Source organism: Gadus macrocephalus, chromosome 12, assembly GCF_031168955.1.
Source record: "Gadus macrocephalus chromosome 12, ASM3116895v1".
NCBI classification, from domain to species: Eukaryota; Metazoa; Chordata; class Actinopteri; order Gadiformes; family Gadidae; genus Gadus; species Gadus macrocephalus.
In genome coordinates this window covers 22577159-22602729 of record NC_082393.1, presented here as the reverse complement: position 1 = coordinate 22602729, position 25571 = coordinate 22577159, and the positions used below count along the sequence as shown (strand labels likewise).

Here is a 25571-nt window from a genome sequence, read left to right as displayed (position 1 = left end):
ACTTCCGTTCTGTCTTCCTGTTTGGAAGCCATGACAACAAACTTTGAAAATGAAGGAACCTACTCCAGTGAAGTTGTCCTCCAGCAAATCGTACCAGAAAATTCTAAAATGCACCGTTTACTTGGACATACATTCTGTAAGTGCTGTTATGGTCTTTATTCAGTAGTTCGTTTGCTGCACGAATCAGAAGGAAATCATTCGTAACCAGGGAACTTACTGTCGGATTTCAGCGATTAGAGACGCGTCTTGGTCCTTTTCCTCGTTGCTGTTTAAAATGCCAGCTCTTTCGTCAATCTTTTGACTTTAGATCTTGCTTTTTTACCAAAAAAATGTATCCAAATATTTGTATTGAAGGCAGATAGAAGTACAGGGAAAATGTTCACTGCTATTCGCTAAATACTTTTATCCAAAGGAATTTAAAGTTAATTCAGACACATGTCAATAAGGAGCAGGTAAGAGTAGGGGGATAGTATCTTGCTCAATTAAGGCACTTCACTTTGCCAACCATCCCTACTCTTGGTTTGTGTGTAGATCACCTGCCCTGGGGCGTTGTTGACCCGATCAGAAGATATCTACCTCAGCGTGTGTGTCATGGGTCAATACAGGAAGACCCACTGCATGCCTGCTATCTTCCCTCTGCTCTTCAACCACAAGATGGTCTTTGTCAGGGTGAGGACCAAGCATCTTATCACTGAGCAAATCTGTGACCGGGGACGCCAGCTGCAAGGGTTTGTTTAGGAGTTCTGATTCATTGAATGGTGTGTATTCACGTTAATAATCTGGATCGTACACCTTTTTGGGGGATTTTTCCTGCAGGGGCAAACTAGAACATAAAAAGATACATGTATTATGTTTTAGGATTGCTATTAATAAATGCTTGTTACACTTTCATTACCACCCCAGTCTTGAAACAAACAAACCCAAGACTGTCATCTCTCTATTTTCTGTCTGTCAGCTAGACTTTTGGCATGACTTTTTTCCAATCTATCTGTAGCAGGGTTTTGCTGTCTAAATTCCTCTCTCTCTATGGATTCAGACTTTCCCCGGTGTGGTTGACCCGGCTGATGTTTCGGAACAACTGGAATGTAAGTGGGCTCCTTTAGTCCTGAAGCATTTGCCCTATTAGCATATTGGCCTGTTAACCGCAGTTCTGACTAAGGGTCCAGCTTATAGACAATTAGCTTGGCTTTCCCTATTATTTATTTTTCAGCTGACACCTCGACTTTGGAGCTGATTCAGACGGTCCCTCCAGGTAGGACTGTGATGACACCACATGGCCCTGCTGTGCTCCTGGTTTCACCCAGGCAAACACACACTGCTTCTCACCTTTTTTATCTACGGAATATATGTGTGAGGACTGGTATTTGTCCTGCTTGCCCTTCACTGTGTGTGTGTGTGTGTGTGTGTGTGTGTGTGTGTGTGTGTGTGTGTGTGTGTGTGTGTGTGTGTGTGTGTGTGTGTGTGTGTGTGTGTGTGTGTGTGTGTGTGTGTGTGTGTCTTAGAGGGTGAAATCTTGGCCATGGTGGAGGAGGGCACCCGAGACTTTGTCTTCCCGGGGCCCCGGCTGACGGCCAGCGAGGAGGCCCCTGAGAGACAGATCTTGATGAGGAAGAGCTCTTCGTTCCCTGTATGTATATATATATATATTAGTGCTGTCAAGCGATTAAAATAATTAATCGCGATTAATCGCGATTAATCACAAATGTTTTTTCTATGCTAAATATCCCTTGATTTCTTTGTCCCATTAATTGTTCTCATTTAAATGCTCTTATCAACATGGTGAAGTGCATCGGCTTGCCTTGTGCAAATGTTTTTTTATTGATAACAACATTGGCATATACTGATCAAAACAGGACGATACAAAAAAAAAAGCCTATCGTGCAATTAAACGATATTAAACATACAAACATACTGCCTTGAACATAGCAGTCAGGCTACTGCTTCTTTGTTTTGAGCCAAATGAATAAAAAAAGAATTACGTTAATCGCGCGATAAAAAGATTAACGCCGTTAAAATTGGTTTGCGTTAACGCCGTTAATAACGCGTTTAACTGACAGCACTAATATATATATATATATATATATATATATATATGTATATACATATATCTTTATTCCTTTCCTGGCCATCCGCCATCCCTTTGTTGTTTGTTTTCCGTACTCTTCTCTTTCTCCCCCAGAGCATTGGTGTCATTTTAATGACCGTAAACACCCCCTCTCTTCACCATCTGATTTCAATTTGTTTGCTCAACACACCGCAATTTAAAATGTCTCTCAGCAAATCGCCACATTGTTTAAACATCCTACTAGACTTTTTTTTAGGGGGGGGGGGGGGGGGGGGGTTCTTCTTCTCCAATTTGCCTCCTCTTGAGTGAAGCGTAGATGGGGATACATTTGTGTCTGTAAATTGTTGTTGTGAGCTGTGAGTGCAGTGGTTATCTGGTGCTTTGGTCTTGCCTCCGCCTGTTAACGCAACACACTCCGCATGTACACCCCCTGCCCCCCATTGTCGCCCCCGCCCCCCCTCCCCCCCCCTTCCTTCCCCAGGGAATCGCCCCCATAGTGGAGTTCGCCACCACCGCTGTCATCGAGGAGATGGATGGAGCGGACAGCCAGCCCGCCACACCTGTAAGACGCTGTTCGCTGTCGTCTCTGCGGGCTTTTCCTCCAATCACGTCACAGAGAGAGGTCCACGCACACGCACACACATCGTCATTTTGAAACAGGAGGGCTTTCTGCTCCTTTTGATTGTATGCATGTGCACGTTAAAGTCCACCTACCAAATTTGAAAGCAATTAGTATATAAAATGTGCTCGCAGAGATGTTTAATCCAACATCGTTTCTGGTACTATCGCACTCAAACATGTAGGTTTGATATCGGCTCGCTCATTATGATTCTGAAAGTCTTACGCCGTTCGCACTGTGACAGATCATTCGCGCTTTTACGGATAGTTTCCGACATGTTTTTAAAGAGTAGCATCAATCTCCCCTTTATTCGTCCCATCAAATATACCTGTATTCCTACCTATCTGCCTACCTACCTATCTCCCTAATATTGTTGCCATGGCCTCTGCCGTCAATCTTTATATCAGTCTTTCGCTCTGTATCTCTGTCTGCCTGTATCTCTCTCTGGCCGTTGTCCATGTATTTCTGTGTATTTCTGTCTTTATCTCTCTCTATCCTCTGTCTGTCCGTCTTTCTGCATCGCTGTCTATCCATCGGTCCATCTAGTGTTTCAAGGGTATGCGCGGTCTCCTTGTGAGTGTAATTACAGTGGGACGGATCTGTGCTGCTGATAGCAAAGCCTCCCTGGTTCTCTCGCTAGCATGCCTTTAATATACGCTCTGAAGCTGGGCTAGCTGGCCTTTCATATACACTCTGTAGCTGGGCTAGCTGGCCTTTCATATACACTCTGTAGCTGGGTTAGCTGGCCTTTCATATACACTCTGTAGCTGGGCTAGCTAGGCTTTATATACACAATGCAGCTGGTCTAGCTGACCATTAACTGTATATACACTGTTTAGCTTGGCTAGCTGTTGTTTAACATACACTCTGCCGCTGGGCTAGCTGGCCATTTACAAACGCTCTGTAGCTGGGCTAGCTTGCCCAGCTACAGAGGACGCAAAAGGCAAGGCTTTTATATATACGCTATCGAGAGAGGGTTAATCTCTAGCACATCCTGGCTCACCTGCGTCTGTCCTTCACCGGGCACTTTTTTTCATGGATTTAAAGGGCAACCGGTGCTTAGCTGAATAAAATCACCATTTTACCTTTCAAAGGCACGGCAGCGCTTTTGTTCAGTGTGTTTTCTTCACTCCTGTTTGTCTCCTCTATCTTCTCCCTCCCTCTGAGACGTCTCTCCCTCTCTGCTTTCATTTTGTGTGTGTGTGTGTGCATGTGCATGCGCGTGTGAGTGGCGCAGTGATGCATTATAAGATGAACACGTTGCTCAAGTTGATGGGATGGTTGGTTTTTCTTCGGTGTCAATCAAACAAAGAAAAGAAGGAAGCAAAAGCACTTTATCTTCAAACCAAAAAAAACAAGAAAGAGATCGAGTTGGCACGTTATGCCAATAAGCAGCCCTTCATTGTCAAGGTAAGGTAATCCTGAGTGGAGCTGTTTGCTTAAGAAGGATGCTTCTGGCTACGGGGAAGATTGTAGGTCTTCTCCCCCGAGCCCCTCTGGGGGTTGTCTGGATCTGAGCAGCCGTCTCTGTGAGCCAGGAGAACCTCTCCCCTTCTCCCCTTCTCTTCCACTAATGGCTTCTAAGCGCAGGCATTTTCCCCATGACAGCGAGGCGTGCCAAAACCGCACCCAGTGCCTTGTTTCATTACTGATTTAGGTAGTTTAGAAGATGGCACACTTTTCTCCTTTTCACCCCCCCCCCCCCCTCCAAAAAAAGATATCTCTATCTTTAGAGGTAAATATACGTTTATATTGTCAAACTAAACTTTCTGTCTCTCTCCCTCTCACCCCCTCTCCATCCTAATCTGCCTCTCTCTTCCCAGTATTATTCCAGGCCGTCTCTGACTGTCAGTCCTGATTTCTCCCTGTGCACGGCCGCCTCGCTCTCTATAAAGAGTGATGCACATGCTGTTGACTCTCTCTCTATTGTTGTTAGTTTTGTACTATTATTTACCCTCGTGTTGAAACGACAACGACGCCTTCGTCGTTGATTGCGTGCATGCACATTCACAGGCTGTTTTCGGTTTCGGTTTCGGTTGTGGTCTTTTTTTTTTGTTGCAAAGGCTTATTCTGGCAAGCCCGGCTTTGTTCATCTCAAGGACGTAGCGTTGCATCACGCCGCAGCGACAACAGCGGCACGGCGACTAATCGCATCGGACAAGCCCTTGGCGCCCCGGCCCTGGAACGCGAGGAGCGTTGTGTGTGTGTGTGTGTGTGTGTGTGTGTGTGTGTGTGTGTGTGTGTGTGTGTGTGTGTGTGTGTGTGTGTGTGTGTGTGTGTGTGTGTGTGTGTGTGTGTGTGTGTGTGTGTGTGTGTGCACGTGCGTGCGTGCGTGCGGAGAAGGGAAAGGTGGGGAAAGGGACCCTGGCGGTAAATCTTTGCTCTGTTTGATTCCATTAAATAAATGCCTCAGAAATGGCAACCTCAATCCAGAATTCATCCATCGTTCTGTGTCTTTCTTTATTTTTTAATGAGTTTTAATGTTCCGCAATGTCCCTGATTAGCATTTAGATCATATTTGTTTTACAGCTCCGTAAGGCCTCTTGATTGTATTAGACGGCAGATAGCCATCAAACATAATTAACATTTTTTCTTAACTTATTTATCCCCCCCTCCCCACTAGCCGACGGGAGGAAGGGAATATTGCTTGTGAGGACTATGTTATTGGAGCTATCGGAGTTATTGGTGCCATGCTGCAGAGGTGGGCACAGTGTCTGGAAGGTCTGGGGTTGCTGCTCCCGCTGCCGTTGCTGCTATTGCATTGTTGTTGTTGTTGTTGTTGCGTAATGGGCTGTGTGAGTTAGCTAATAGTTTAATGGTTTATATCTCGTTAAAAGACCTGGGGGCTGTGATGGCTGCAGCATCTGTGAAGGCATAACTCTGCAGTTTTCAGAGAGAGCCAGAGGACATTGCAGTGCACTGTGGCCATATGCACGGGGCAAGTGCAGCATCAAACCCTTCATCCTGGTTAATTCTCTCTCTCTCTCTCTCTCTCTCTCTCTCTCTCTCTCTCTCTCTCTCTCTCTCTCTCTCTCTCTCTCTCTCTCTCTCTCTCTCTCTCTCTCTCTCTCTCTCTGCAGTTGTGTGGCCTCCACCCAGAGAGGTCTTCTCCTGCCCGCCCCAGACGTAGCCCGAGGAAAACCACAACAATGTCCCCGTCACTGCGCTCCATATCCCAACCTAGCTCTCCCGCCACCTTGCGGCGCACCCAAGGGGACCCTGGGAAACGGAGTCCTTCAAACAGAGCGAAAGAGAAGGATAAAACGGGCGACTCCGTCGTGTCCACGGAGTCGCCCGGGACCTCCCCTCTTCCAGCACCAACCAAACCCGTTTCCCCCCGTCGCCGTCTCCAAGGTTCCCAGAGGACCAGGCCGGGGCGAGGTCAGCTCAGGGGGCCTCCGCACGCCGAAGCGTCCCCCCGGTACCAGCAGCCCACGGTGGCCTCTGTGTCACGCGCCCTGTCGCCCTACACCCACCGCCGGATGTGCGAGCTCTCGGAGGACGCCCAGGCGCGGCTGGCCCACCTCCAGCTGGGGCCCCACCACTTCAGGAAGCAGACCCTGAGCCAGCCCCCCTTCCAGGTGGGTGGAAGTCCCCTCGCCGCCCCCCCCCCCCCCCCCCCCCCCCTGGTCCCCTAGCAACCACGAGCTCTGAATGCTAACGCTACCGCTACCACAGCGATGGATAGATGGATGGCTGGATAGATGGGGGATGTAAAGAGAGAGAGATTGATGGATGGACAGATGGGGATATGGATAAACGGACTGATAGATGGATAGACAAACAGATAAATGGTAGACAGACTGATGGATGGATGGACGGACCTCGGCGGGAGGAATCGATTTGCCGTCGTTGTTTGTGCCCGTTGAACTTTATTTGGTATTCTTCGTTGATCGTTTAAAAGTGAGGAGTAATCGAGGGCAGCCGTGCATGAAGCGTACGATACACACGTTAAAATACAGTGAAAATGATTTCATGGGTTTGTGGGTCAGCAGCACAATTGCACACTACAAACAGAACAAACGTGTTGTCCTTTGTTTTGGTTTATTTGTAATCGTTTCTTGATGAGGCCGGTCAAAAGTGAATGTCCTTTACTGTGCGTGCGTGTGTGTGTGTGTGTGTGTGTGTGTGTGTGTGTGTGTGTGTGTGTGTGTGTGTTTGATGTTTCTGATGTTTCTGATACCATACTCTGTTATTTTCCCCTCCACATCAAACTGAGCACTTCAAAGCAGGGCTGTGAGTCCGTTTGTTGCGATTGAGTCCAGCAGTCCAACCACTGCCCTTGTGTTTACTACAAATGCTTTAATTACATGCATTATTCCACTATAACACATTTGCATATGAAGGGAAGGCGCAATGATCGGTTGATTGCATCGCCTTGGGGGATATAGGATATTATAGAAATCTCCCTGGGCTCCCATCTGGATTTCAATCAGAACGCACATTGCAGTCTAATCTAATCTAGCGCTATGACGATCAAAATTCCCTGTGATGTCCCCCCCCCCCCTCCCCCCCCCCCCCCCGCCATGTCAAGCAAAAAGGCTGAGGCAGCGAGCCGTTTGTTGTCGCTTGTTTGTTGATGGTTGTTTGTGATACGTATGAATGGCGTGTGAGAGCGAAAGGCACACGGCCCGCTCCCCGGTAGTCCGTGGCGACTCCCTGGGCTACAATTAACCCTGGTAATTAAGTGTCAAGCTGCAATTAACAAATAAGATACTTAATGAAGTGTTCTGGCCTCCGTGATGAATGCATTACAGATGTCTGCCCCACAAACTCCATGTTGGGGGGAATGTAAAGAGGCTGGCGAACAGCACCCTGCCACGGCCAATCCGAATAACATCGTGTTGACTACAACCACAACAGCAACCACAACAAACAAAGTGCAATTAGTAGGCATGCATCAGTGAGGGATGTCTTGGGTTTTCCTCGCAACCTTTTCTGCGACCGCTTGGTAGCTATTCGGGGCCGAAATGAAAGAGGAATAGAGGGGGAGCAGGGAGAAAAGTAGCCCCTATCTCCCCCGTAGCGGTGATGTATCGTGATTAATGCCCAGCGATTGTTATTGCATTTAGCTAAGTAAGTAAGACTTACTGAAGCTTTGTTTCGCTGTTGTGTTTTGGTCTTCTTTTCTTTCGTCCGTAATTGATATTCCAGATTGCAGCGCCGCTTCTTAATTCCTTTCTGTTTGCCCAAGGTATCGTTTAGATATTTCTCTACGATAGTAAAGTTGAAAGATGCCCTTCCGGGACTGTAAGAGATTTTGTTTTTATGTATAGAGAGAATGAAAGATGCAAATACCATCTGCCAGAACCGCCTCGCAGTGCCTCGTAATATTTCTGCATTGATTACAACTCGACTTCCGATGGTGTGGGGATGGGTGGAAATCGAAGAGCCATTTTGACGGTCTCCTATTGTGTGTGATGGCCTCGCTAGGTTCCGTTTCACAGCGATGTTTCCTTCTCGGAGTCACCCTCCTACCGGCCTGTCTCTCCTACTAGCGATAGCGTCCTGCATCGCTTTGGCTCTGCCCGCTACACAGCAGATCACCCTGGTGAGCCTGCGAACACACTCACTCACTCACTCACTCACTCACATACAGGTATAATAAGAAAAACTTTCTTTCTCCATTTTCTGTTTGTTCTGGAAGGAAATGTTAATAAATAATACTCTTCCATACTTCTAAATATAGTTATTGCGCTAGATTCGTCTTTGCTGGGAAGCTACCGGCCCGAGTTAGCTAAGGTGAGTTCAAATTTAAATATACTTATTATCTGTAATGTCTGCCATCATTTGATGAAACTCTCTGACGATGCATGAACGAGGCATGTCAAATATTGTTTTATATAAAACAAATATTCAGTCAGACATAAGACCCTCTCGACCCCCATTTGACCTCTGACCTCCTCCAGTCGCAGTCAGGTTCAACGGCGACCGGGTTGTCCCCTGAGGCTCAGAGGAGTTGTCGCGGAGAGAAGGGTCAGACAGGGACCCCTGTGGAGAAGGCGTGGTCCATCCCGGGGCCCTCTTCCTCCAGGAGCCCGCCGCCTCTGGGACACTCGTCTATCCAAGAACGGTAGGGACACTGGAATAGAGCTAAACTCCTCGCTTCTGAAAGTTCGTTTTTTGCTGATAAGCCAATTAACGCCATAAAAAGCCTTACAGCAATTGACTGCGGAATTGTTCCATTAAGCCGTTTTAAGAGGGTTTTTTGTCATGTGGCTATTGAGTTCATTAAGGCGTATTGCTTGACTTCATTTTTAATGGAAATGCTGCAGTCTATATATATATATATATATATATATATATATATATATATATATATATATACTACTGTGTATACCTTGTTGCCAACTGCCTCAGTTGGAAGTGCGTCAGACACGGGACGAACCAGGACTTAGTAAAGGCGTCGTAAAGAGATGTTTGTCTTGTTTTTTGGGGGAATGCAAGCTTTTCAAAATGTTGACACTGAATACCAAAGAAAGGAGCGTACTTTATTAAATTTGTATTTCTCTTTCTCGTGTTCGAAATCCACACTGACAGGCGTCTCTGGCCCTAAAACCCAATTTCCAATGTTCGGCCTTCGCCCAGGCAAACAACCTTTCTGCGGGTAGAATTTGCTTTGAATCTGTTCAGATTTCCCTGTGTAAACCATTTGTTTACCCAAAACGTCCTGAGGCTCGGTGTGTTGAAGAAAGAGCAGCACCTCAATATGAATTTTCAATTATGCGATATTGACAAATACGGCTCTCTCATGAAACCCCTGTCTGTTGTGTGCATGCACCTGTCTGTCTGTTTGCATGAGTGTGTGTGTGTGTGTGTGTGTGTGTGTGTGTGTGTGTGTGTGTGTGTGTGTGTGTGTGTATATCCTTGTTTGTGTGCATGTGTGCGTGCCCATATGGCACTAATCTTTAATTTTGATCACACTCGACAGGCAGGATGAATTCTCCCCCACCTCTCAAATTACAGGAGCTGATGCCTTGTCATGTTTGTTCATTACTGGGGGAAGGGTAGGGAGAGAAGGAGGGGGGGGGGGGGGGGGGGAGAAGGAGGGGAGAACAAAAAGGAAAATGGTATTGATTTGTGTTTCAGCCCGAGACCCGATGCGTTTGACCCGACGCACTCTTTAATACATTGTGAGAGACTCTGTGATCGATCGCAGCCGCTGCCAGTTGAACACGTCGACGGCAGCCATGTTCCGCGTTGCGTTTGTTCTGGGCTCCCCCCCCTTCCTGTCCCTCTTTAAGTAAACATTAAAATCAATAGACAATTTTAAACAAGGGGTAGGGGGTTGGGGTAGGGGGGGGAGAAGTAAATTGCGGGAAATGAATGATACTTCTGTCTCAATTGAAAACGCGACCAGGCCGGTCGGCCGGGGGATTAGTGCCCCGTCTGTTGTAGATTCCCCCAGAAGGCGACGGGGTCACGTCTCTCCAGCGAGCCGCTGATGGGAAGAGGAAGTGATGGATGCCAAAGGGCGACTATTGTCTCGGAGGCCCTGAAGCACCAACACGCACGCACACTCAACGCGCACGTACGCACACGTAAACGTACACGCGTACGTATGTACGTACATACACACAGACACACGCGCGCGCACACACACACACACACACACACACACACACACACACACACACACACACACACACACACACACACACACACACACACACACACACACACACACACACACACACACACACACACACACACACACACACACACACCTTGAGATGATTTGTCCTCGATGAGTATTGCAAATAGAACAGTACATTTATCTAATCACAGAGGAAAACACGACAAAGCCTTTTGCCACCGCACGTCCGTCAGTCGGTCCGCGTCAAGCCACTCCGAGGCAAATGGACGCAAACAAGGTAGCAATAGAGGAATTTATCAGTTTATTGCCACACTGCCAGTATTCATTTCTAACGTATTGATGCCGAGCGTTCATGGCTGTAGTTTAAATGCAAACTTTTTATAAATTGTGAAATTGCTTTCTTTCTTTCTGTTGGTGTGTGTGTGTGTGTGTGTGTGTGTGTGTGTGTGTGTGTGTGTGTGTGTGTGTGTGTGTGTGTGTGTGTGTGTGTGTGTGTGTGTGTGTGTGTGTGTGTGTGAGGATGCCGACATTGATTTTGGTCAAAGGAAGTATTGCCATTTATGTGGTAGACTGTGTTTCGTTTTCATGATGTGCAAAAAACAAAAGAAGAAAAGAATGTGTCAAGTGGGTGAGGCTGGTTTGAGCCAGGTTGTCACGGCGATACCTCCGTCTTTTGCTAGTATACAGCACAGGCTAGTGGACAGAACCGGCACTTTGCGTCTCAGTGTGTGATGGGCGTTGGCCTGTTTTTTTAAATGTATTTTTATATTTCTCCAAAAAGGTGCAGCACAGCAAGGGCTATAATGCAGTGAGGGGCGTTGTATGTCCCCAGAATATACAACGTTTTAGCGATACACCGAATAATAAAAAGAAAATTGAAGTTTCAAGTGCAAAGACGACAGGCAATCATTTTCTGATGCTCCAAATCTTTCCGGTGGTTTTTGAAATCGGGACGGGAGAGAAGGAGATCAGTCAGTTGGGAGTATTTTGGCAGCTCATTCCAGGTCGACAGGGAAATCTTTCTTGTCCTTTTCAGTCCGGACGTCCATCTCAGTCCTGAGCAGGCAGTTGGAACAAATTATTGTGAATGTAGACCATAATGACCTTGGCTATGAAACACCATCTTTAGCTTGCTCTTGTTACACACTTTTCTCTCTCCCAGGGTAGTGTAGAGTTTAGGATGTTGGAGCCCCAGGCAAAAGGTCCAGGGTTCAATCCCCAATGTCCACAGCCTAACCTGATGTCTGCATCCTTGAGCCGGATACCCTAACCCCTACCAGCTCATTTAAGACTAGGGCTGGGTAAAAAAATCGATTTATTCGATTTTGGATTGATTTCATTTAAATTGTGCAATATCGATTCATAGGGCATGTGATCGATTTTTTTATTTCTTTTTTGTTATTATTATTTTTGCACTTTAATAAGCAATGCCTTCATGTAATTTGCAGTGATGGAATGTTGTAGTTCGACTTTCCTTCACTTTCACTCAGGGACGCGGGAAGTGGGGGTGCTTAGGGTGCTGCAGCACCCCCCCCCCTGGCGGCCTCTGGCTGTGACTGCAAGTGAGAAGGTTTTCTGAACAAATCAATACTTTTTTTTTTTTGTATAATTGTATCATACAACATGATTTTTCATAAAATTATTGACATCCAACCTTTGTATGATATTTATGATATTATCATTTCATTTTATTTAGAACATTGTCTGAGTAGGCTGACGTAGGCTATGACACACAACGCAGAACTGTCGATAGCTGAATATCGGTACTATGCTGATTTTACATAAGCATGTTGGTGTTCAACATCTGTTGTAGTGAACATTCTAAAACTGGTGTAAAATGTTGCTGCCATATTAATAGACACGATGAATGTTATTGTCATGATTCTGGAATCCCGCACGTAAACTGGTTGGCAAAAAAAGAGCAAAGTCGGACGGTTCACTTGACGGAGAAACCGTCCCTTTCCTCAAATCAGACAACTTGTAACTCTGGATGAAAATAAAGGCTTTCTTTTATTGTCACTTTCCTTTTAACCCTTTAGAAATAACCTCCTGAATCCTTGTTATAACGCTGTGTATAATCCCGGACCGCAACAGCTTGTCGGCATGTTGTTAGTGTGTGAAATTCAGCACAGTATCAGCCGAGTTGACTCTAATTTCCACATTGTTTACTTGCTGACGATTGTGAATAACAGTGGTTAGTTGGCAGAACTCTTTTTACAAACCAGTAGAGTGTTTATCAGAGCGGAGCCCTGAATCTGTAAACAATGGATGTTGCGCAGCATTTATTATGACGTCATTATATAGACTCTCTCTCAGCACCCCCTCCCCTTGGACTGACTTCCCGCGTCCCTGGTGTTACCCCCTATGTTTTATTCTATACATTTCGACCCCTTATGTGTTTTTCATGACGACAGATAAAAAACGACATTTTTTTTACATTTCATTTGATAAAAACGACAGTGTTACTTACCCCTTATGTTTTTTTCCCATGACGACCAATGAAAAACAACAGTGTTACCCCTTATGTTTTTTTTCATGACGACCAAAAAAAACAACAGTGTTACCCCCCTTATGATTTTTTTAATGACGACCAATAAAAAACAACAGTGTTACCACTTATGTTTTTTTTCATGACGACCAATAAGAAAACAACAGTGTTACCCCTTATGTTTTTTTTTCATGACGACCAATGAAATATGACAGTGTTACCCCTTATGTTTTTTTTCATGACGACCAAAGAAAAACAACAGTGTTACCCCTTACGTTTTTTTTCATGACGACCAATGAAAAACAACAGTGTTACCCCTTATGTTTTTTTTCATGACGACCAATAAAAAACAACAGTGTTACCCCTTATGTTTTTTTTCATGACGACCAATAAGAAAACAACAGTGTTACCCCTTATGTTTTTTTTCATGACGACCAATAAAAAACAACATTGTTACCCCCCTTATTTTCTTTTTCATGACGACCAATAAAAAACAACAGTGTTACCCCTTATGTTTTTTTTCATGAGGACCAAAAAAAACAATAGTGTTACCCCCCTTATGTTTTTTTTAATGACGACCAATAAAAAACAACAGTGTTACCACTTATGTTTTTTTTCATGACGACCAATAAGAAAACAACAGTGTTACCCCTTATGTTTTTTTTTCATGACGACCAATAAAATACGACAGTGTTACCCCTTGTTTTTTTTTTCATGACGACCAATAAAAAACGACAGTGTTACCCCTTATGTATTTTTTTCATGACGACCAATAAAAAACAACAGTGTCACCCCTTATGTTTTTTTTCATGACGACCAATGAAAAACAACAGTGTTACCCCTTATGTTTTTTTTCATGACGACCAATAAAAAACGACAGTGTTACCCCTTATGTATTTTTTTCATGACGACCAATAAAAAACAACAGTGTCACCCCTTATGTTTTTTTTCATGACGACCCATAACAAACAACAGTGTCACCCCTTCTGTTTTTTTTCATGACGACCAATAAAAAACAACAGTGTTACCCCTTATGTTTTTTTTCATGACGACCAATAAAAAACAACAGTGTCACCCCTTATGTTTTTTTTCATGACGACCAATAAAAAACAACAGTGTTACCCCTTATGTTTTTTTTCATGACGACCAATAAAAAACAACAGTGTTACCCCTTATGTTTTTTTTTATGACGACCAATAAAAAAAACAACAGTGTCACCCCTTATGTTTTTTTTCATGACGACCAATAAGAAAACAACAGTGTTACCCCTTATGTTTTTTTTCATGACGACCAATAAAAAAAGGAAATGTGATACCCCTTATGGTTTTTACAGATGACATCAACCGGATTTGAACCCCGGTCACCAGGGGGTTAGGCAGTGTAAACTCCACTGCACCACTGAGGCGATGACAATACTGAATAATCAATCGTCAACAAGAGGATATACATGACATTAAAATGTATGTGTGTATTTCTATTATTTCCCTTATGTTTTTTTTCATGACGACCAATAAAAAACAACAGTGTTACCACTTATGTTTTTTTTCATGACGACCAATGAAAAACAACAGTGTTACCCCTTATGTTTTTTTTCATGACGACCAATAAAAAACAACAGTGTTACCCCTTATGTTTTTTTTCATGACAACCAATAAAAAACAACAGTGTTACCACTGATGTTTTTTTTCATGACGACCAATAAGAAAACAACAGTGTTACCCCTTATGTTTTTTTCATGACGACCAATAAAAAACAACATTGTTACCCCCCTTATTTTCTTTTTCATGACGACCAATAAAAAACAACAGTGTTACCCCTTATGTTTTTTTTCATGAGGACCAAAAAAAACAATAGTGTTACCCCCCTTATGTTTTTTTTAATGACGACCAATAAAAAACAACAGTGTTACCACTTATGTTTTTTTTCATGACGACCAATAAGAAAACAACAGTGTTACCCCTTATGTTTTTTTTTCATGACGACCAATAAAATACGACAGTGTTACCCCTTGTTTTTTTTTCATTAAGGACGACCAATAAAAAACGACAGTGTTACCCCTTATGTATTTTTTTCATGACGACCAATAAAAAACAACAGTGTCACCCCTTATGTTTTTTTTCATGACGACCCATAACAAACAACAGTGTCACCCCTTATGTTTTTTTTCATGACGACCAATAAAAAACAACAGTGTTACCCCTTATGTTTTTTTTCATGACGACCAATAAAAAACAACAGTGTCACCCCTTATGTTATTTTTCATGACGACCAATAAAAAACAACAGTGTTACCCCTTATGTTTTTTTTCATGACGACCAATAAAAAACAACAGTGTTACCCCTTATGTTTTTTTTTATGACGACCAATAAAAAAAACAACAGTGTCACCCCTTATGTTTTTTTTCATGACGACCAATAAGAAAACAACAGTGTTACCCCTTATGTTTTTTTTCATGACGACCAATAAAAAAAGGAAAAGTGATACCCCTTATGGTTTTTACAGATGACATCAACCGGATTTGAACCCCGGTCACCAGGGGGTTAGGCAGTGTAAACTCCACTGCACCACTGAGGCGATGACAATACTGAATAATCAATCGTCAATTAAGAGGATATACATGACATTAAAATGTATGTGTGTATTTCTTTTTTTTCCCTTATGTTTTTTTTCATGACGACCAATAAAAAACGACAGTGTTACCCCTTATAAAATATTTGACAAAGACAACAGTGTTATCCCTTATGTTTTTTTTCATGACGACCAATAAAAAACAACAGTGTCACCCCTTATGTTTTTTTTCATGACGACCAATAAAAAACGACAGTGTTACCCCTTATGTTTTTTTTTCATGACGACCAATAAAAAACAACAGTGTCACCCCTTATGTTTTTTTTCATGACGACCCATAACAAACAACAGTGTCACCCCTTATGTTTTTTTTCATGACGACCAATAAAAAACAACAGTGTTACCACTTATGTTTTTTTTCACGACGACCAATAAAAAACAACAGTGTCACCCCTTATGTTTTTTTTCATGACGACCAATAAAAAACAACAGTGTTACCCCTTATGTTTTTTTTCATGACGACCAATAAAAAAAGGAAAAGTGATACCCCTTATGGTTTTTACAGATGACATCAACCGGATTTGAACCCCGGTCGCCAGGGGGTTAGGCAGTGTAAACTCCACTGCACCACTGAGGCGATGACAATACTCAATAATCAATCGTCAACAAAGAGGATATACATGACATTAAAATGTATGTGTGTATTTCTATTATTTCCCTTATGTTTTTTTTCATGACGACCAATAAAAAACAACAGTGTTACCCCTTATTTTTTTTTTCATGACGACCAATAAAAAACGACAGTGTTACCCCTTATGTATTTTTTTCATGACGACCAATAAAAAACAACAGTGTTACCCCTTATGTTTTTTTTCATGACGACCAATAAAAAACAACAGTGTTACCCCTTATGTTTTTTTTCATGACAACCAATAAAAAACAACAGTGTTACCACTGATGTTTTTTTTCATGACGACCAATAAGAAAACAACAGTGTTACCCCTTATGTTTTTTTCATGACGACCAATAAAAAACAACAGTGTTACCACTTATGGTTTTTTTCATGACGACCAATAAAAAACAACAGTGTCACCCCTTATGTTTTTTTTCATGACGACCCATAACAAACAACAGTGTCACCCCTTATGTTTTTTTTCATGACGACCAATAAAAAACAACAGTGTCACCCCTTATGTTTTTTTTCATGACGACCAATAAAAAACAACAGTGTTACCCCTTATGTTTTTTTTCATGACGACCAATAAAAAACAACAGTGTTACCCCTTATGTTTTTTTTTATGACGACCAATAAAAAAAACAACAGTGTCACCCCTTATGTTTTTTTTCATGACGACCAATAAGAAAACAACAGTGTTACCCCTTATGTTTTTTTTCATGACGACCAATAAAAAAAGGAAAAGTGATACCCCTTATGGTTTTTACAGATGACATCAACCGGATTTGAACCCCGGTCACCAGGGGGTTAGGCAGTGTAAACTCCACTGCACCACTGAGGCGATGACAATACTGAATAATCAATCGTCAATTAAGAGGATATACATGACATTAAAATGTATGTGTGTATTTCTTTTTTTTCCCTTATGTTTTTTTTCATGACGACCAATAAAAAACGACAGTGTTACCCCTTATAAAATATTTGACAAAGACAACAGTGTTATCCCTTATGTTTTTTTTCATGACGACCAATAAAAAACAACAGTGTCACCCCTTATGTTTTTTTTCATGACGACCAATAAAAAACGACAGTGTTACCCCTTATGTTTTTTTTTCATGACGACCAATAAAAAACAACAGTGTCACCCCTTATGTTTTTTTTCATGACGACCCATAACAAACAACAGTGTCACCCCTTATGTTTTTTTTCATGACGACCAATAAAAAACAACAGTGTTACCACTTATGTTTTTTTTCACGACGACCAATAAAAAACAACAGTGTCACCCCTTATGTTTTTTTTCACGACGACCAATAAAAAACAACAGTGTTACCCCTTATGTTTTTTTTCATGACGACCAATAAAAAAAGGAAAAGTGATACCCCTTATGGTTTTTACAGATGACATCAACCGGATTTGAACCCCGGTCGCCAGGGGGTTAGGCAGTGTAAACTCCACTGCACCACTGAGGCGATGACAATACTCAATAATCAATCGTCAACAAAGAGGATATACATGACATTAAAATGTATGTGTGTATTTCTATTATTTCCCTTATGTTTTTTTTCATGACGACCAATAAAAAACAACAGTGTTACCCCTTATTTTTTTTTTCATGACGACCAATAAAAAACGACAGTGTTACCCCTTATGTATTTTTTTCATGACGACCAATAAAAAACAACAGTGTTACCCCTTACGTTTTTTTTCATGACGACCAATAAAAAACAACAGTGTTACCACTTATGTTTTTTTTCATGACGATCAATAAAAAACAACAGTGTTACCCCTTATTTTTTTTTTCATGACGACCAATAAAAAACGACAGTGTTACCCCTTATGTATTTTTTTCATGACGACCAATAAAAAACAACAGTGTTACCCCTTATTTATTTTTTCATGACGACCAATAAAATACGACAGTGTTACCCCTTATGTTTTTTTTCATGACGACCAATAAAAAACGACAGTGTTACCCATTATGTATTTTTTTCATGACGACCAATAAAAAACAACAGTGTTACCCCTTTTTTTTTTTTTCATGACGACCAATAAAAAACAACAGTGTTACCCCTTATGTTTTTTTTCATGACGACCAATAGAAAACAGCAGTCTTACCCCTTATGTATGATAACTAGCCACTGAATAACACTGGCTAGTTAACAGAACTCTTTTTACACACGTCACCCGTCATCTCGTCTCTGTAAACAATGGATGTTGCGCAGCATTTATTATGACGTCATTATATAGATTCTCTCTCAGCACCCACCCCTCGGACTGACTTCCCGCGTCCCTGCTTTCACTTGCAATTCCTTTCTAATTTCAAAATTGCACTTTTGAAGACATTTGAGACAGTTTTGTTTACAGCTCAAGTTTAAACTGTCCAATTTACAAGTTTGCACTTAAAGCCTGTTGTTTTAAGGTGTAGAGAAAAAATAAAGTACATTTGTATTTTGTAACACAGTTGAGCCATTTTCATTATTTAAGAGCAGAATAAATCGAATCGAATCGTGATTAATCCATTCAGAACCTTATGAATCGAAATCGGATCGATTTAGGAAGTTGGCCACGATAGCCAGCCCTATTTACGACGTCTGAATTCCCTGAAGTCGCTTCGGATGGGGGGTCTGCTAAAATGACAAAATAGTGACAAGGAAAAGTTTAGTAAAAAGTTTCCAATTGTCTCTCACAGGTTGCACTGCAGTCCCTCCGGCCCATCGCAGTGGGAGCAGATCCACAGCCGGGTCCAGAGGATTCTACAGACCCACGGAGCAAGTCCCAAACGCCTTGTGAGTGACCTGTGACCCCTTGACCTTTGACTGTGGTCAGAGCGCCGTAGCACCAGCAGTACACTCGGTAGATACTAATAATCCATGATTATAAGGTCTGAAGTTGTATTTAGTTGTAAGAGAAGCATTTTCCCAGTTATTTCTCTGCTGAACTTGGAACGAAAGAAGCATCAGAAAGCTGCAACAGTGATGCAAAGAACTTTGTCTTATTGGTATTCAGAAAGCCCACCCCTTATTTAGACTCCCACCTTTAAACACCGGATGAATAATTGTCAAGTCCCAAACTTAAACATATGAGGGTTGGGTTCGTCATATGTAATAAGTCTATAAGTCTAAGTCTAACATCTATACACAGAAGCCCTCGTCTGTTGACATCGTCATGGTGGGCGACTGTTCCTCTCGAGTGTTTGTCGAGCTGTTGGTTGTCTTGTGACTGCAGACGGAGGAGGAGGAGAAGGAGGAGAGGCAAGAGAGGAGCAGGGGTTTCTGTGGTGGAGCTGACTGTGGCCCCCCGGTACCACGGGACAGGTAGAAGACCCACAGCGCTGCTCCCCCTCCACTCTGTTTGCCTCCTTAACAAAGTACAACACACACTTTTCATATTCCTTCATGGTTTCAGGAGCTCAGGTGGTAGAGCCGGTTTGTCTTGTAACCTTGCTCAGACGATATAAAGGGCTGTTTTCTTGCATGGTTGACCTCGACGTCAGTGTGCGACTGGACAGGGTGATTGTGAAGGCATTCATTGTAATGCGTTTCGATTGGCAACTGGTTAGAATAGCGCTATACTTGCACATTGGTAGGAAGGCAATACACCTTGTAGCGACTACGGTTTGATTCCCACATGTCCTATGTTACATGTCATTCCTTCTCTTCTCCACCCCGTTTCCTCTGTCTTCACCACCCGGTCGATAATGGCACAGGAATTATATTGATAGAAAAGTGCTCATTTTAAGTCATTCTTGCTGCCATTGGCACACCTGACATATTTCAGATATGAATTAAGTGATTCATAGCCCAATATCGTTAAAGGGTCTGTCGGGGGGATATAGGAGCTATGATTTGAGTATTTAATCTCTGCCTCTGTAGCGATAGTCCAGGAGGATGGGCTGGGGGGCTCTACGGCAGCAAACAGGGGTCCCGAGACGTCTTCCCCCGGCCTCACAGACTGGCCTTCGAGGAAAGCCTCGGCAAGATCTACCAGAGTATGTACCAGAAGGCCACCCAGGACGACTGACGGACCCCGACCACCGCCGGCTCATGGAACATCCCGGTTTCGACAGAAGAAGGGATGGCGATGGAGCAATAAACGTTTCCACTACGCCTGCATCAAGTCACTTTCGGTCCAGTAGGTTTGTGGTGGAAAACGCAGCTTTCATCCCCATCTCATTAGTTACAAACTAATTGTAAAGAAATACGACACTTTAACAGCATTTATCTCATGTAACACCTTTAAGTATTAGGGGCTCAACATTGTTTTTTGTATTGATTGTGCAATTGTGTTCGAGCTGATATTAAAACATTTTTACAGGACCATGTCTTTGAAAACCTCTGAATTACATGTATAATAGGCCAAATCATAGCAGACAATAAAAAATGCACACCTAAAAACTTTATTGCAAGATTGATTATTGGTGGCCAAACATCCAGTTAATACAGTACAATCGTTTCCATTGAATAATCATATGAGTGTACATATTTTTATTCATTAATAAAAAATGCACTCAACTTAGTAAACCTGTGTACTTAATACACATGTTAGCAATTATTCAATCCTGGAAGCATGTATCATATTCTTGATGCTAAACACTCTTTATATTATATAGGACCCAGAAGGCTTATGGCTAGGCCTCTCTTTGGGAGTCTGGTTTACATTATGAATGAAGGCGTGAGATAACTATGATCTGAATGCCTGGACCCGCTCAGACCGCTGCTGGTTTCTTCTGACTAAACCTCTTCTTTTTAGAGCGGCCGGCAGCAGCCGCAGTCTTTTCTGCCATGATCTCCAGGTACTTCTTCTTGTTTTTCCTGGGGATGGAGAGAAACAGACTATCTTTAGAACAAGCTAAAAGAGGAGTAGACTGCATGAGCAGAACAGGCCGGGCGTCTTTCTCAGGGACACATGGTCTTTATCGGCACAATATAAAACGTTTAAATGCCTCTGAAATCACCAGGTATTCCAAAATGAAATGTTGCATATTACATTATAGAAACATGTATGGAGTTGGACAACAGGACAGGCGTGGCCATGAATAGGGTTCAACTTGGTATAAATCAGTGTTCCTCGGATAATAAGCCTACCGTCTGAACTCTGAGTCGGCCATCAACTCCTCCGCCATGGTCCTCTTCCGATCCTTCTTCGGAAGCCGGGAATGAAAGAAGTCCACGTGGCTGTCCATCACGGTAGCGACCTACCATAACACAAGTTCAAACTCGTTCACTCAAACAAAAACTGAGGAGCACGGTGACAGGGATGCGTGTACGATATTCCGATACAATTTTTCCTTCCCGAAACCCATTCCTGATCTTGAGTATGGGCCGATACAGAGTATATACAGCATCAAGGAATGCAACTACTAAGAGCACTTGTTCTGATTGAAGGGTTCTCTGACGATGACTGAAATGTGTATCGACGCTTCACTTACTGTCGACACATTTCTTTTCTAGATCATTTACATTTGTAATCCATCATTATAATAATAGATTTGTGTTCTTGTAATTAAGCTGATGAGCTTGTCACGTGATGGTATTGGATCGGCATAGATTTGTGTACTTTTTTTGCCGATTTCCGACACTGGTATCGGAGTGAGTCATGTCACCGTCATAGGACGGGCGCCACTCACCTGGAAGAACTTGGGCAGGCCGTCGCGGTCGCTCTTCTTGTAGAAGCGCTTGGGGTCCAGGGCGCCCCTCATCTTGATGACCTTGAGGTCGGCCTTGAGCTCCGGCGTGAGCTCGGGGGCCTTCATGTTGAACCAACCGTCGCCGGTCGACTTGTCGCGCTCCTCCTGTGACAGGACGGGGCAGGTAGCCGGTGAGACACACGCCCATATGGCGGCCCGCGCCGAATGCAGATACGAGTCGATAGCGCAGGTGGGGGGGGGGGGTTACAGATCCTGCTCAAGGGCGACCGCCACGGGGTTTAAAACCCCGGTACAACAAAACACTAAGTGGCCTCACAACACCAGACCGAATATCGAGCCCGCCGGCTGAATGGTAATGCGCAGTGTCACCGCTGCGTTTGTCAACGGCGTTTGACAACCCCAAGCTTTTCAAACAACACACGGCCATCTTACTTTGCGTTTGAGTTTCAAGCTCCGCTTGGCTTCGTTGTAGGCCGGCGCCGCGCTCTGCTTCTCAAACTCGGGGCCCAACACGCTGTTCTTCATCGCCTGGGGACGGAGGGAGAGGAGGCAGGGTAAACTCAGCACAAACGGCGGCGCGCGAGGATACACGGCCAATGTCAAACCGGATTTGAGTCACACCGTGAAGAAACGCCATTTCTCTAGGGGGGGAGGGGGGGGGGGGGTGTTTGAAGTGGCACACTCTTGCATACGCAATTCATTACCCGGTCTGCATCCCGGATCACCTTCAAAAAAAGGAAGAGGAGGATATGGTTGGGGGAGGGGGGGGGAGGGGGAATCAATGAAAGTTATTTACCACATCTTGGATCTTTGGATCCTTCAGGTTTTGCAGCGAGTTGGAGACAGGTTTTGATTTGCTTCCATCGAAATTGATGTATAATCCCCCGAACTCCTTCACTCTCAGGCCTGGGTCAATACGAGTGGAACACTCCTGCCTGGAACAAATGGACAAAACGGAGAAAGATACTTCACACGCTGCCGTCACGACTCATTTCTCCATTCTGCATTTCATGAGATAGGAGTGTGTGCAGTGGGGCTATATAGTGTGTGTGTGTTTGTATAAACCTGCGTGCAGACTCAGAAAAAGCCAAAGCCAACAGGTGGAGCATTTACAAGTCTCTGGGCTGCATTGGCCAGCCACAATCAAAGCTTTATCAGTGTTTAACATTTGGACCCCCACAAAATGACAAAAAAATGACTCAAATTGACTACAAGCTATGGATGTCGGTGCATTTCTTGCCGATATGCATGCAGGTCATCACCGACTGCGGTGTGTCCAGACACCACGCCGTGAGCCATACACCTTACATTTCATACGACTTACGTCTGAGGATTCCTATTATAGAAGAGCATTCGGTTGTATTCGTCGTCGTCGTCCTCCCCCTCTTCGTCCACAAAGTCCTCCTCCTCGTCCTCGTCCTCTTCCTCCCCTCCCTCCTTGAGGTACTGCAGGTCCGCCTCCTGCCCGGGCCGCGTGTCAATCATGAACAGACCGCCGGCCCCCGTGGCGTCGGGAAGCGCTGAAGGACCCGCCGGCTCCACAATTTCCACGTTGTCGTCGTCGTCGTCCTCCTCCTCCTCCTGAATCACGCAGTCATCGCCTACCACTTCATCATCCTCCTCTTCTTCACTGCTGTCCAGCAGGCTGATGACCGCCGTCTTTTGTCGGACCACCACATCGGGGCGCTGGGGGGCGGGCTCCGGGAAGGGCTCCACTTTGACCTTGGGTTCCTGGCTGCTGGTCACTTGAATGGGCGGGTCTTCGGCTGGCTCGGCTTCCGGCACGATCGCCCGGTCCGAGCCTCCTTGCTGCCGGGCTTCTTTGTCTGAGGCGTCCACCTCCATGTCCTCTATTTCTATTGGTTCTGAGGCCGCCTCCGCCTCCCCCTGCACCGACGGTGGCACTTCCTGTTCCTGTGGAAGCTCTTCCTGGGTCGTTGGCGTCGCTTCCTGGGTCGTTGGCAGCTCTTCCTGGGTCGTTGGCGTCGCTTCCTGGGTCGTTGGCGTCTCTTCCTGGGTCGTTGGCGTCGCTTCCTGGGTCGTTGGCGGCTCTTCCTCCCTCTGCTGGTCATCGGCGGTCACCTCACCGCCTGCCGAGGACGTCACGTCCTCGTTCTCGCCGGAGACCCCCCCCTCGATGCCCTCCGTCGGCGGCGGTGCCTCGGCGGCGTCCTCCATCGCGCTGTCGCCGGGCGCCACAGACACCGCCACGCTGCCCTCCTGTCCGACCCGGATCGTCTCTGCCCCCTCTGGCGCGTCGCAGACGGACTTGACGTCGGCATTCGTCGCGTCCTCCTCCCCCAGCTCCAGCTCCTCGTCGTCGCCCAAGGTGACCGTCTTATCCTCCACCACCGTGTCCTCTAGCGTGGACTCGCTCAGCGGGCCCTCGCCGGGCTCCTCCGCCACAACCCTCTCCAGGACCACAGAGAGCCTGGCCTCTCTGCTCTGGACCAGGGTCGCCTGGAGGACCTCCGAGTCAGAGTCGGTGGCGGTGGCGGCGGACCGGGAGCCGGCGCGGGTGCTCCGGCGCGACGGCGTGCTCGGCCCGGACTCTAACCCCTCGGAGTCGCAGGACAGGTCGGAGGCCGCATACCCCCTGGCGGCTCGGGGTCTACCCCTGGCGGGGCGGGCGGGGGACTGCGAGCCCTCCGAGGCCGCGTCCAGGTGGAGGGGGATGGGTTGGCTGAGGGGCGCGCGCCGGGCCGAACGGGTCGCTCGGACGGTGGACGGCGGTCCTTCGGCGAAGCCGGACGCGCAGCTGTCGGCGTCCGAGAGTTCGCTGTATTCCCCCGGTGTCTTCGCCGACGCCCTGGTGCGGGTGCTCCTTCGGGTGCTCCGGGTGGCCCTCTGGGCGCTGGCCTCCTGCTCCCCTAGGTCACTCTGGGACGTGCAGGGCTTTTCCGGGGTTTTCCTCGCTCGAATACTCCGGCGTGCGCGCCGCTTTTCGGACGGCGGCGACGAGCACGACTCCGCCTCGGAGCCCGCCTCGCCCTCCTGGCTAGTGGTGCGGGGTGGCTGGGCCTTCCCGTCCATCTTCTTGGTGCTGTGGGGTTGAGGCTCGCTGTCGGACAGGGCAGAGCAGCCGGACTCCATGTCGGAGTCTGCTGGGGTGGAGGGCTGCGGCGGACTGTGAAGCCGGGAATGCTTCGTGCATCTTCTGACCGGCCGTCTGTTCTGTGAAGACGGGATGGACTCTACGGAGCTCTCCCGGGGCTGGTTTCTGGATTCTTCCTCCGAGTTTTGCGATTGTTTCGCTGCACGTCTTGTTCTGTGGGCGGTGGATGGGGTGGCCTGCAGGACAAAATGTTTAGGAAAGGAAAAAGTACGCTGAAATCGTGTATAGACCTATGTTTTATATTAGATTATATTTTAGATAGGATTCCACAAGCATTGTTAAAATTCCACACACCATAATGCTTTGTATTTGGTCCTTTTGTTTTTTCAATATGTATTTAAAACACCCAACTGTTTACAAACTATCAAAAGACTTGACTTCAGCCAGCACTCTGGCTAGACTTCACAGCCACGTGAACACCAACAGTGTCACGCGAAATCACATGTTGTACTCTACTACGACTACTGGCGATTTATTGATCAGGTTCGTTTACATTTGTCACAATGCATGATTTATCGCTTTAACTTACCGGAACATCAGGAGATTCATCGGAATTTGTTTTTGTTTTAACTGGGGAGCACACGAGTACTCCTCTCCTGGTGGCCACCATCTTGCTATGACGATATTTCTCCGACTTCCGGCCATGTGGTGGATCTACTGTGTGCAGAATGGTTCAATTCTTAATAATGGCCAGCACTTGTTTCGCTACCTAGCGTTAATGTTTCTTATGTTATTAATTTAGCTACTTAATATATGGTGTTAAATGCTTGACTCCAACTAGTACATCAGTTAT

General features: G+C 45.1%; 2 protein-coding genes across 3 annotated transcripts; one reads left to right on the top strand and one right to left on the bottom strand.

Annotated features, from left to right (window-relative positions):
• spata6 (spermatogenesis associated 6) lies at positions 1-20415 on the top strand. 2 transcript variants are annotated; one of them, XM_060067446.1, is made up of 13 exons: positions 1-136; positions 532-669; positions 1037-1085; positions 1211-1252; positions 1503-1627; positions 2547-2627; positions 5765-6265; positions 8118-8235; positions 8386-8426; positions 8594-8757; positions 18706-18802; positions 19242-19330; positions 19889-20415. In XM_060067446.1, exons 1-13 carry the CDS (start codon positions 50-52, stop codon positions 20034-20036), a joined length of 1680 nt encoding a protein of 559 aa, XP_059923429.1. In that variant the 5' UTR covers positions 1-49; the 3' UTR covers positions 20037-20415. The 2 variants fall into 2 exon arrangements, with proteins under 2 accessions (XP_059923429.1, XP_059923428.1); XM_060067445.1 differs by having other exon boundaries at positions 8374-8426.
• On the bottom strand, positions 20392-25460 carry dnttip2 (deoxynucleotidyltransferase, terminal, interacting protein 2). Its single transcript, XM_060067423.1, has 7 exons — positions 25308-25460; positions 22988-24954; positions 22460-22598; positions 22096-22191; positions 21643-21807; positions 21101-21210; positions 20392-20827 (listed from the first exon to the last, which is right to left on the bottom strand). The coding sequence occupies exons 1-7, from the start codon at positions 25386-25388 to the stop codon at positions 20722-20724; spliced, it is 2664 nt and encodes an 887-aa protein (XP_059923406.1). The 5' UTR covers positions 25389-25460; the 3' UTR covers positions 20392-20721.
• Between the last annotated feature and the right edge of the window lie 111 nt (positions 25461-25571).